Source organism: Tachysurus vachellii, chromosome 25 (genome assembly GCF_030014155.1).
Source record: "Tachysurus vachellii isolate PV-2020 chromosome 25, HZAU_Pvac_v1, whole genome shotgun sequence".
In the NCBI taxonomy this organism is placed as follows: Eukaryota; Metazoa; Chordata; class Actinopteri; order Siluriformes; family Bagridae; genus Tachysurus; species Tachysurus vachellii.
Window position 1 is genome coordinate 4587873 of NC_083484.1, and position 14254 is coordinate 4602126.

The window sequence follows — 14254 nt, forward strand, 5'->3', positions numbered from 1 at the left end:
ATATTTCACTATTGCAGCTCAGATATTACAGAGATTCTGCTAAGCAACGATAAACTTTAACTTCTTTCACGGGGTTCCATTTCACCATTGTCAGTTTTCATATTATTATTATTATTATTATTAATAATAATAATATTAATATTATTATTATTAATAATAATAATAACATGCAGCTTAATGAATTTCACATCAATACATAAAAATATTTTTAAAAATAACAAATCAAGAACATTTAAGAAGCAACAGGCAAAGTAAAACTATTAAATTAGCAAATATTCATTCATTCATTCATTCATTTTCTACCACTTATCCAAACTACCAAACACACACACACTCTCATTCGCTCACGCAATCACACACTACGGACAATTTTCCAGAGATGCCAATCAACCTACCATGCATGTCTTTGGACCGGGGGAGGAAACCGGAGTACCCGGAGGAAACCCCCGAGGCACGGGGAGAACATGCAAACTCCACACACACAAGGCAGAGGCGGGAATCGAACCCCCAACCCTGGAGGTGTGAGGCAAACGTGCTAACCACTAAGCCACCGTGCCCCCCTCATTAGCAAATATTGAATTTTATTTGTTTTCATTTGTCTTCATTTGTTTTGGTTTCCTTTCTTTCTAGATAGTCACCTAAAAATAAGCAGAATTTTATGTGTGCAGTCGAAATAAATATGTGATTTTGCACCTAACTGCCTAAACCTTTATAAGTATAATCCTTATACATGTGTTCTCTCAGGTGCCCTCAAAGCAAACAAATGCTTATTCTAAACTAACTGGATTTTTATGGATAGGGGGGGGGGGTTCAGTCACAGAAATGACTTATTTTATTTATTTTACACACACCACTAATGTAACCACTAAAGATATCATTTTATTTCTCACTTTTTAAAGATGATGACGATAAAATAAAAGTGTGTATCAGTATTATAGCAGGCATGTACGCTCGAGCAGAGATAGCGAGTGAGCAAGTTATCTTCTGAGATTTCACTTGAGAGAGCCCACCAGCTGGGACTCAGCAGGAGTGTGAGTATATTGGATTCATGAAATGTATAAAAGCCATACACAATTCTGTAACATGGCCTTCCTGATTATAATAACCTGTTTGTTTGGAGTCAGGACACATGCTGAGAATTTCTGCTGAGAATATTTTCAATATTTGGAGATGTGAAAGCATGACCTATTTCATATATCGCCTATAATTTAAATTCAGCTTATGCTCGTTCATGTAGTTAAAATAAAGAGATAATAAGAGGCTTTATTTATTTATTTATTCATTCATTTATTCATTTTTTTTTTATTCCTAGATGTTCAAAGATAATAAACTATGAATAGATTAAAGTGTGGCATGTCATGTGGCAAACATTCAGCACTGCAGCAAATTGGTACAAGAACAATTCACTTAGGAAATAATAATAATAATAATAATAATAATAATATAAAATGTGGTAAGAGGAGCTTCACTTCATGTTGCACCTCATCACAGCTCCATGTTATTGATCCTTCCCCAAATAGTTTATTCATTTACAATCAAATTTGTACCCTACAAGAATAAAAACTTGGATAAACTCGACAGTTTTAATGTTTTTTTAGTTTTTACTGTATAGTAAAGGGGGGGCACGGTGGCTTAGTGGTTAGCACGTTGGCCTGTGTGGAGTTTGCATGTTCTCCCCGTGCCTCGGGGGTTTCCTCCGGGTACTCCGGTTTCCTCCCCCGGTCCAAAGACATGCATGGTAGGTTGATTGGCATCTCTGGAAAAAATTGTCCCTACTGTGTGATTGCGTGAGTGAATGAGAGTGTGTGTGTGCCCTGCGATGGGTTGGCACTCCGTCCAGGGTGTATCCTGCCTTGATGCCCGATGACGCCTGATATAGGCACAGGTTCCCCGTGACCCAAGGTAGTTCGGCTAAACGGTAGAAATGAGTGAATGTATAGTAAAGACCACAGACAGCCAAGCATAAAGAGTACAGTTGATGATTAATAAGGACATTAGGCTGTAAAGCTGGGTGTAGATTTAGAGCCGTAATGAGCAAGCCAGAGGTGACAGTGGTGGAAAAAAAACAAGACTCAAACAAGAAACGCTTGTGGTTGAAAGTGAATAGTTATAAAAAAGGATATAAATCACTACAGTATAAAGGTGTAGAATAGAAGAGTGAAGTTGAACAGTACTAAGTGTGTTAGGATGTTTAAAGATGTCTAAGCAAATTGGGAATGAGAATAGTCATTATGATTACAGCAGCAGGTTATAAAATATACAGTAACCAGGTGAAATCAAGAGTTAGAAACAATTGGGCTTGACTAGTTTATTTTTATTTTTTTTTCATGTTAGATTGTCGATATTAGCAGAACGTAAAGCACATTTACAGAAATCCAAGCAGACATCAGGATCAGGATAAATCAGGCAGGTCCAGAGTGTGAAAGGAGCCACAGCATTAGCAGTGTGTCCGTAAAAATGTACTTGAGTTATTGCTTTAATTTTAACAATGAAAATACTTTTTGAAGTTACAAATCTGTAACAGTTTCCTTTTTTTTTTCTTTCTTTTTTTTTTGCATTTTTTCTATTTTATGTATAAGATAAAATCTCATTTGCTTCCCATGAAATATTCAGGTTTACCATAAAAAAAAAGAAAATTGGCATCAAAGCAAAGGAAATTCTGTTTTGTAATTTACATTACAATGAACAGTAGCAAAATGTAGTTTAGTTAAATTTAGCTAGCTAATTTAACAAACTAATACGTGTTAACTCGCTAGCTATCTAGTGTTCTGCATGTGAAACTGTTAGCTAATCAGCTTTTATAAATGACCTTGTTAAATTAGCTAGATTAGCTAGTTAGCTTTTCTACTTCTACTACAACTATCTAGCTAGTTACATTTTGTTTTCGTTGCTAATCTATCTTAGCATTCATTCCAGTTATTAAACGCTAGCCAACCAGACAAATTCAATGTTTATGTGAGTTAGCATAATGTTTTCATTATTAATGACTGCATCAAGGAGCTAGTCATACAGGGATAGACGTAATGGACCTGTGGTCACTAATACTTTTGAATACTTTTTGATAAACTGTAAATATTTTTCACTTAAATAGAATTTGCCTCCATCCTTCCACTGTTTTTTTACAAGGTACATGCAAATCATCCTCATTTCTTCCCTGCTCACAGTCAGGCATTAATCTATGCTTTTATTTATACCTGACAATAAAATTAGTCTGAGTCCTGAATACTGTGGAATGGAAAATTTTAAATGGAAACAAAAAAAATCTTTAAATGGAAACATTTTCTCTCGATTGTTGTCTTTTCAGAAAATGTTTCTCTGTTTCTGTTCTCTTTATTCTTTGTTATTCTAGGTACTAATCAAGCACCCACAACTTTTGATCACATACATACTCATACTGTGAATTTGTAATAAATATTATGCCTGAATCCTTTCTCCTTACAGGAGAGAAGATTCAGGGCTCCTGGTATATAAGGATCACTTACCGGTGAGTGAGGTAGCGGTAGGCGACACAAATCGACCCGGATCGGAGGCCAAGCTCACGGTGGGACCTCTGCACTGTCACGGAGACCGTGAGTTAATTTCTCTAACTTTAAGAGTGTTTAAAAATCTGATTAGGATTCTTATCCCTCCCTTATTACAGGAAACACAGTCCTGTGTATAACACATGCTACAGATTTGCTGTATTTCATCAGCTGATCGTTCTCTACCACCAGACAATTTTCCAAATAAATCTAAACGAATGTACAGCATGTAATACTAGGAGTCCTTATTAATGAGACTAAAAATAGCCTGGTTTGTACTTTATTTCATTTTGTATTATTTGCTATCTACAGCAAGCCTCAGACCAGAAAAAAAAGAGCAAAAGCCCCATGTCTTCTTCACCACCTCTGCTTTTATCTTGTCTTATCTTATCACTGATGTATTTTCACGGCTCATTATTTTTAATTGCGCCGTGTTTGTCATTTAGAACAGCTGCATGCGATTACAGTACTGAATACAGGCGAAGAACGTGAAGCACTGTTATTAAATTATTTCTTCACTTTTTCTCTGTGGGAAAAGAAAAAAAGTCCGGAATCTATGAAGATATGAACACGACATGAACTCGCTCTGACTATCTGATGTTTTGTGGTGAACGGGCATAATAGGTGTTCATCATATTTCTTATTACTCTTGCAGTAACATTATATATGAAGCCCAGAGTTCATATAGTCATGAGTCAATTGTGTCAATGTCAATTTGCGGCATTTTAGTTTTAACAGCATTTTTTTTTAAATATACATGAACTTCATTCATTCATTCATCTTCTACTTCTTATCTGAACTATTCTTGGGTCACAGGGAGCCTGTGCCTATCTCAGGCGTCATTGGGCATCAAGGCAGGATACACCCTGGACGGAGTGCCAACCCATCGCAGGGCACACACACACTCTCATTCACTCACACAATCACACACTAGGGACAATTTTCCAGAGATGCCAATCAACCTACCATGCATGTCTTTGGACCGGGGGAGGAAACCAGAGTACCCGGAGGAAACCCCCGAGGCACAGGGAGAACATGCAAACTCCAAACACACAAGGCGGAGGCGGGAATCGAACCCCCAACCCTGGAGGTGTGAGGCAAACGTGCTAACCACTAAGCCACCGTGCCCCCCTATACATGAACTTATAAAATTTAAAAAAAAATAATGTCCTCAATAATGGGACAGAATGTTTGGGTCAAAAAGTGTTTTCTATATTACTTTAGAAACAAGTGATGGAAGTGGAAGCTGAGTGGCTAAGGTGTTGGTTTACTGAACAGAAGGTTGTGGGTTTGAATCCCAGGTCCATCAAGCTGCAACTGTTGGTCCCCTGAGCAAGGCCCTTACCTTCACCTGCTTAGTTGTATAAAAAAAAGAAATAAAAAATGTTAGTATCTCAGGATAACGCTGTCTGACGAATGCCATAAATGTAAATAAATGAAAAAAATTGATTACTATTATTTTTTAAATCCTGCAAAAAATGTTCTCATTCGAGTTGCAAATGCTTTTTAAAAAGACATTAGACCTGGTTGGAAAGACTTTATGCAACAAGTAGCAGTGATGTTGAAGGTGAAGGACTTGTCAGAGAACTGGGATGATTTCCAGCACGGTTAAAGCAGCTACTTTATATAATCTGCAGCTGCTCACTGAAAAGTGTGTTAGGATTGATACAGATAATTCCCCCATATTACTCTGCTTAAACATCATAATTACTTTACCAGTGTTTTGGGTACAGCTGATGCCCACCGTTACGTTCCAACAAAGACAATTAATATCAGCTTAAAGAGTTTTCCATCGGGTCGTTTATCCATGAAAAAGGTGACACTAAAGATTTATTACTCTACTGAGATGGAAATAGGAGAAATTGATGACACGGTGTTTATAGCAGCTGTAGATTTATTGTGCTGAAATCATTTCTAGCTAATGAATTTCCATCGATGGCTGAGAAATTCAAGACAACATACAAATGTTCATGATGATTTCATGATTTTTAATGAAGGCAAACATATGGCCTTTGATATTCGCGGAAAAGACTTCTCACCTTCAATGAGCCATTTGGTAAATTAAATTAGATCAATAACCCTGACAGTAATAAAGCAATATAATATCCCTGTCTTGTATCATTAACTTTAGCATTGAGCAGGAATTGCAGTGGAGGGTCTAAAAGCAATGTGAGATGTAAGGAGTAAAGCATGACAGGCCAGCATTGTCCCTGATCTATCTATCTAAGCTCTTTTTATACCCCATAAAGTGTTGAGGCCTTGATAACATCATTAGAGCTAAAACCATGATATATTGTATTGTCTTTCCGGTAAATAAGCTAATAGATCTCTAAAGTAAATATGATATATCTGGCAACTAAATGTAAGTATTCGGCAGGAAGTGCTTATAGCTGCCCAACATTTTGGCACTGGTTAGTAAAGTACAGTATTAAATACGCCTGACTTAATGAATTTTTAAGCCAGCTTTTTAAGCCAAAGATTGTGACTGTGACCGAGCCCTGAATACTATGCAAACGAAAAGAAATACAAAGAAAAAACCTAAAAAAAAAAATGTTCTCTGCCCCCTGCTTTAGTCTCTATTATTCTAGGTACTAATAAAGAACTTGCACTTTTTGATCAAAGCAGACCAAAATTTCACTAATGTAAAGCTGGGCAAGATCATTCAGTGCTTCCGAGCCTGGAGTTAATAAGCACACTTTCACTGCTGTGATGTAATTGAAAGTTCATCATGGGTTACTCCCTAATCAGAAACCTTAATTCTGAATTCAGCCCTATAGTAAGAAGAATTTTTGTCCTGTCAGAATTAAAAAGGAGGAAATTACTCAGAAGTCTCTGTGTCATTTCCATTAAGAATGTGGGAATGTACTTTGTGATTGATGGTAGTAATAATAGGTGCCATATGATTTCATTTCCTGTATCATGACCTCAGCAAGACCGCATCAATTAAACAGGGTGAGCATTTACTAGAACCTCAATTCTCCTCTCTGACCAAGAAACAGATGTAGCGCAGTACTATAGATGTAGCCCAGTACTAGCCGATAAATGCCCATGACAGCACTATTTTGGATTTTTGATTATAAAAAAAATATTTGATTATTTGATTTTATATGAATTATATCAGGTTTGCATCTACTTAAAATTTATATTTTTCATAAATCTAGTTATATCCATTGTAGTTGTGAGGAAGGTTTACAATCCATGATGTGCCATAGCAACCAAGTAGCCAGAGAGTTTGTTCTTTAAGCATAATGAGCAAGTAGTGCAATCCTGTCAATGCAAGCAACTTCACCCGATGTGCTGACCTTTTTACAGAAAGTAAAGGAAGTGAGAAACATTGACTTGTCATTAGCAAAGTCTCTAAGAAGCCATATTCTTCTAAAGTGCAGATCTTTAATTCCTGAAGGTAACCTCACATTTATCTTTTGTTTTGCTTTTTTTTTTCTTAGTCTTAAAGGTCAGTTCTCATGCTGAAATGTGACTGACCAGGGGAAAAAATCTATAAGTGTTCTTGAAAAAACACACCGTTATGTTCAGTACTAAGGATGAATATGAGTGACACATAGATATTTTGCTCTATCACGAAGCACTGACTCTTTTTTCCCCTTACAAATGTCTAAAGAGCTTCTGTAATTAATACTGGTTTACGTATGTAACTAGTCCTGTGCTCTATTCATATAGATAAATACATACGCACTGTGAACTAAATATATCTAATATTAATCTTGAATTTTGTATTCTATTAATCTTTATTATTCTTTATATTAACCTTTTGTTTTATGTTTATGTTCTGTAAAGCCGCTTTGAGACAATGTCAATTGTAAAAAGCGCTATACAAATAAACTTAAATTGAATTGAATTGATATTCAGGTTAGGCAAGCCATCAGGGAGATGTAATAGCCTAGTGGTTAAGGCTTTGGTCTACTGACTAGAAGGTCATGAGTTTGAATCCCAGCTCCACCAAGCTGCCACTGCTGGGCCCCTGAGCAAGGCCCTGAATTGCTGTTGTATAAAATGTAAGTCACTCTAGATAAGGGTGTTAGTTAAATGTAATTTATTTATTTTTAGATTATGTTGTGTCATTCATACATGTCCCTGAAAATGAGTTGTTACTACCAAACAAGTTATGTGTTAGAACATTGTAGTGTGTTTATCTGGATCTATGATTCGACAGTAACTGAGAAGATGAACCACCCTCAGACCAATCATATTCGAGAACTCATCAACAACATGATTTTCTGCGTATTCATTTTAGGCAGTTATTGGAATGCAGCTTCCTTCAACACACCAACCTCCTACCTTCACTTCTCTACTTTCCGAGCTGAAACCAGCGCTGATATCTCCTTTTACTTCAAGACCTCTGCACCTCATGGGGTTTTCCTGGAAAATCTGGGCAACACAGACTTCATCCGGCTGGAGCTGAAATGTGAGTCTCTCGATTTCACACACACACACACACACACACACACACACACACACACACACACACTAACCTCAACCATCATGATTGTGTGTCTTTCCTGTGTCCTCCTTAATTTTTCAAACTCACTCATCCTGCCTCTTCTATCCTGCGGTGTGTAAAAGATTGAGACCTTGGCCTGACCCTTATCTTCTTATCTAAACACATCCATGCTTCTGTAAAATGGCAATTATTTTTATTCACATCAGTCATATTTTCTTTCCTGGCAGTCAATCCTTATGATTATATAACAGTTTCGTGCACAGCGCTATGTGGTGCAATAGTATTGATTCGTCTCAACTTTAAGAAAACATAACTACAAATATATTTCTTTAGAATGACATGAAGATTTTTTCTTAACAATGTAAACACATAACACAAGATACCCAGGTCGTCGAGGTTTTCAAACACTGCTGCCGAAAAAAATCCCCTGGGCTGTGAATAAAGTCGGTTACTAAAGCCCTATTCGGACGGGATTAGTTTTACGTGGGGACGTGGAGTAATGCAATTTTACCTCTAAAACTAGCAGAAGTGGGAGGGGTAACTCGCTTTACGCACCACGGTAACCTCCTTGTCGTCATGTGTGTATGACGTTGCTTCCTGTTATCACGTGCGCAAACAGACAACTTGGCGCCTCCATGCTTGCAAAACGCGCTAAAAACTACTTTTAAACAGTAAACAGGAAATGACAGAATTTTACCGTACATATTTACAGCGGGTCTATTCGGACGGGATAATATTTCCGGACCTTTTTACAGGTAAAAGTCGGCGTAATCTTTACTGACTTAAGCCCTATTTGGACGGGATTAGTTTTACGTGGGGACGTGGGGGTAAAGTAATTATTACCAGAGCTTCTCGGTGATTTTAGTTCTGTCCGAATGTGCCATCTCGGTAATCATTACGGACAATGTCAGTAAAGATTACGGTGACTTTAACCTTCTGTAAAAAGGTCCGGAAAAATTACCTCAGGTAATACTAATCCCGTCCGAATAGACCCGCTGTAAATATGTACGGTAAAATTCTGTCATTTCCTGTTTAAAAGTAGTTTTTGGCGCGTTTTGCAAGCATGGAGACGCCATGTTGTCTGTTTGCGCACGTGATAACAGGAAGCAACGTCATACGCACATGACGACAAGGAGGTTACTGTGGTGCATAAAGCGAGTTACCCCTCCCACTTCTGCTAGTTTTACTGGGATGTCTTGTCCCGTGCGAATTGGCCAATTAATATTACAGACGTCCTGAGGTAAAATTGCATTACTCCACGTCACCACGTAAAACGAATCCCGTCCGAATAGGGCTATTGTCCGTAATGATTACCGAGATGGCACATTCGGACGGGACTAAAATCACCGAGAAGCTCTGGTAATAATTACTTTACCCCTACGTCCCCACGTAAAACTAATCCCGTCCGAATAGGGCTTAAGGCATAGTTTGATATATTTTCAGATTTATTTAATTAACATTATCTTTATTAGATTAGATTAAATGCAAAGCCAATCAATTAAAAAGTGTAGTGTTTTTACAAAAATCAATGCATGGGTCTTTTAATAGACAATCAAATTTTAAATGCGTTCAAATGCTAGAATTTTACTGTCAACTTATGAAAACTTATGTTGATTGTTCATCCATAAAACTTTGCATTCTACCTCCAGAACAACACACAATCCAATTTATAGCCAGCATGACCCTTTTAGAAATGATGAGTAATCTGGACCAGCTCCAGGCCAATGCATGAGATTAAGAGTGCATTTAAATGTCTGTGTGTGTGTGTGTGTGTGTGTGTGTCCAGACTATTTAATCCAACCTCCTGATTGAAGTATTTTCTAAAGTTACTCTCCTAAACTGAGAGTGAAATAAAGCAATGCTTCATATTTAAAGACAAAAAGAAAAGGATTCCAGTGATGGACAAGTTCACATCATGATTGTACTGTGTGTACCAAGTCTAAAATTGAGTTTGATCATTTCAGCCACCCCGAGTGTTTGTGCATTTGCTTAGCTGGAGAGTTTTCAAAAAAGAAAGGTGTGATGTTCTCACTGGTTCCACAAGATTTAACGTCTTAAAGTATAACATTTCTTTCCATTTTTAAAAGCGAGTGCCCATTTTCTCGTCCCTCTGGCGAACAGTCTTCTCAGGCTATTAACTCCAAACACACAGTAGTTGCTTAAAGGCCTTGCGATCAATTTAATGAGTTATTTCCTCTTGTATACCTTTGTTTTCCAGAATTAGAGAATGTCATTGAGGTCAACCATGAACTAGAAACCATAAATCCATGTCTGCCATTTTCATAATGTACGCTTAGTACTTTTAACTCTATCGTGCTTTTACACTGACCTCATTTTATGTGAAATGTAAAGCGTATGACATTGTTTGTGAAGTTACAATGGAACGCGTTCAACAGAAGGAATCTGGTGGGTAATGGATTTTGGTCGGATTTTAGCGTCTACAAACAAAAAGAGCAAGAGCTTCATTTCTTACTATTTCCAGTGACAGTAAATGTTACATGAATAAGAGATCTATTGTAGAAGAAGTAGAGACATTAAAGTTTGAACTCAGACGGAGTTTAGCTATACGATCCGAGTTATCAGAGACTCGGCAGTCCATGAGATGCTATCAGAGTATGATAGCATTGACCAGGGAATAATCTTGAAATTTGATTTGTTGCTTTATCTTTTCATCAATGCTTAAAATGATCATTTTAAATGCCCTTTTAAATAATTAAACGCCACTTAAAAAAATGCCACTTTAGTGCCTTTAAATAACTGTTTTATTTCATTTTTTTATTTTTTTCAATGCTCTTGGACTCCATAACGTACAGCACATTCTTGTATCTGAACTTCCTGATTTTTTTTAGAATAGAATGGGGCATAGAAGCCTTTATTATTGCCACATATACATTACAGCACAGTGGAATTCTTTTCTTCACATACCCCAACTGAGGAGGTTGGGGTCAGAGTGCAGGGGCAGCTATGATACAGCGCCCCTGGAGCAGGGAGGGTTGAGGGCCTTGCTCAAGGGCCCAGCAGTAGCACCTTGGCTGTGCTGGACCTTGAACCCTGATCCTCCAATCAACAACACAGAGCCTTAACCAGTTAAGCCACCACTGCCCCCAGATTAATTCCTGGGTCCAAGAGTATGTGCCTTTGTGAAGTCTTGCCAATCCTGGAGTTATGAATTTTTTGACATTTTGCTTGTTCTGTTTCTACCATCATTTTATTCTGTCCCTTGAAATCTTTAATTTCATTTTTCAGTTACATTTTTTGAATGACATTTGAGTTTTATTTTGCTGTTAAGTAAATAAACTCCAACACAAGGATCCACTCTCAAACTCCCAATCCTCTCTCTCTTTCTCTCAAATATATTTTTGTTTCTATAGTAACAACTCTTTTTTTTTTGCATAGTGGATGCATCTCAAAAATCAAAGCCTAATAATAAAAGTAACAAAGAAAAAACATACAAATGTGTAATCACTGATCATGAAGTTTTCTATAAAGATCGACATTTATGGAAGGAGTCTTCAACATCAGCACTTTATAAGTCACTACCTTTCCTACATTTTCATGTTTTCACTTTCCTACATTACATGTAATCCTTTTGTTCAGTCTGATGCCAATCTGACTATTGTGAACCAAATCCATTTACAACTGAGAGATAGAATCAACAGATATATCATAGATTGTTTAGTCAAAAAATGATCATCATCTACTATATTATCATCATGATCTATTTTAGTGTATATCTGTCCTGTCCTTTAAGATTCTCGTCTATGTTTATACTGAATCAGTAAAATTGAGTCAAAATTAAGTCCCAGAGATTTTTTTTAGACGTTTGTCTAGTCCTAATGCTATGAATGAAGTGCACTACACTTACACTACACACTACACTTTACACCCTGACCTCTTTACTTATCTCACATCTACTACACTTTATGCATATTGGCTGCTTTTCTTCTGCTTCGTCTTTCCTTTCTTTCTTCTCCTTCTGTTTGCACAGACCCACTATGTGACATTTCTGCTTACATAGTTACAAATGGATAACCAGTGCCCCCTACATGCAGCGGCTGGAGGTTGTGCAGAGGGACAAAGAGAAAAGTAGGCGGGTAGAAAGAAAGGTTTCTGAGGGTTTGAACGATTCTGGACAGACACCATGATAGTGGATCTGTAATTTGAAGTGTGTGCAGGGCCAAACCTGGCGTTTTTTAAGAGTAATTTTCACCTTTTTGTCACTCATTGTCCCTCAATAACAATGATGATTAAATCTTTAGTGGGCCAAATAATTTAGCTTCTTGTCGGACTACAAGTTACTACATTCACAGCGCATGCGATTCAGACATTGCTTAACTTTGCCATAGTAAGCAGATACATTTCACTTTATATAGCATAAGCATAGAGAAAGGATGATTGGTGAAATGGTGTCAGTGTTAGTTAAGAGATCTGATATTAGAAAGGAAAAGAATGAAAATGCAGCTTTGTTTGCTTTCTTTATATTGAGGGTTTCCTTTGGGGTTTCAGGTTTCCTCCTCCAATCCAAAGACATGTGTTGTAGCTGATTGACATCTTTAAATTGTCTGTAGTTTGTAATTGTACCCTGAGATGGGTTGGCTTGCTGTCCCAGACCTTGTGCCCCAATCTTTTGGTATGACCTCCAGGGTCCAAACAACACTGTGTGGGATAAGTGGATGGATGGATAGATGGATAAATGGATGGTTATTTCTCTTGACAAGTCACCACTGCTGATTCTCAAACACAAGCAGCTGTATAGCATATAAGCAATTATTTTGGAACAGCAACCAATTACTGAAAGATTTCCCACACCTCTTTCCATCCTGATGGCATTTAATTAAACTCTAACTTCCATTCCAGGAGTTAATCGTATTAGCCGATCTCCAGAGTTAAGGCAACATTGAAACTGAGTAAACAACATCTAACCATCTCTTGCAAGACTCAGTAGAGACATTTTATTTCATTAGATGAGGTTATAAACAGGAGATACCTGTGGCAGTATTGTGTGATGTCATCCTGTGTTGGTAATATTTTTAGAGGCTTTTTTTGTAATATGTAATATTCTATAATATGCCTATTTGCATAGCTAAGACATTCTCTAAGAAATTGATTAAATAGATAATTAAATAGTGTTATATATGTGCGTTTAATGCTGGCCTGAAATTGCAGTTTCTTTCTTTCTTTCTTTCTTTCTTTCTTTCTTTATTCAGCTGTTTTAATCAGTGCCACTCTTCATTCTATTTTTTTTTCCCTTTATTTCTTTTCTTTTCAAAATAGCAAAACACTAACACTGGAGATTCCTTCCACAAATGTTAAAGGCAGGGTCTCCGATTTTTGAGAAATGCTTCAGAAAACTGAGTCGGGCCGAATAATAAACAAAATCAAAACAAACGTGTAGCCAATGAGCAGAAAGGGGCGGGGCTTGTCAATATGCGGCGTAGAGAGTGTTCAGTGCGCATGTGTGACATTAGCAGAAAGCGGGTTTTAACATTGACATGGAGGATAAAAACAAAGAAAGAAAGAGAAGAAAGGCTTACGATAAGGCAAGAAGTAGGACGTGTTAATATAGGATCAGCTTTTCAGCGCTGGAGAGAACTGAAGGAGCAGGAAGTTGGTCACATATTCACAGATTGGAGTTTCCAGAGTCAATAACTCCTGAGCTAAACGCTGTCACTACACAAATAACACATCTTTTCTATCGTAGTAATGTAGAGACACAGCTACAATAAGACAATAAGCTGTTTTGTGTAGTAACAGTGTTTAGCTCAGGAGTTATTGACTCAGGAAACTCAACTTTACTTAAGACGCCCAGGCGCTTTTTTCCTTCTCGATAGGTGAGTAACGTTGGTTTTGCTTTGTTACACAGAACTAATATATGCCTTTGTCCTTTACATGATTATGCTTATGTGTCATTTTTGCTTGTTTGTTTATCTGCAATCGTATTGCTCTTCCCTTCAGCTATGATAAAGACACATTTCTTTCTATTATTTGCCTGGGTTGCGTATGTATGTGTGGGCGGAGCTATCAGTACAGGGGTGGGACCCATTTGGGTTAGGGGCGTGTTTGTTTTAGTGATTTCAAATGTCGATGTTGGCTTTCAAAAATCGGAGACCCCGCCTTTAAGTCTAGGTGTCCAAACAAATAATGTCACAACATCACGAAATACACTCCCGACATACAAGCTGCAACTATAGAAACAATAACATGAATGTCTTAAATAATTGGAATGAATGTGTTACTATGAACCTATTGTTCATGTTACAGTCTGACCTACTGA

At 37.3% G+C, this 14254-nt stretch overlaps 1 protein-coding gene across 1 annotated transcript in view; it reads left to right on the forward strand.

Moving 5' to 3' along the window:
- LOC132840416 (contactin-associated protein-like 2) overlaps positions 1 to 14254 on the forward strand; it is a 132087-nt gene that overhangs the window by 100928 nt on the left and 16905 nt on the right. Inside the window, exons 15-16 of the mRNA XM_060862050.1 lie at positions 3442 to 3569; positions 7774 to 7944. Of these exons, the coding sequence (XP_060718033.1) occupies positions 3442 to 3569; positions 7774 to 7944 (299 nt within the window). The remainder of the gene's footprint in view (positions 1 to 3441; positions 3570 to 7773; positions 7945 to 14254) is intronic.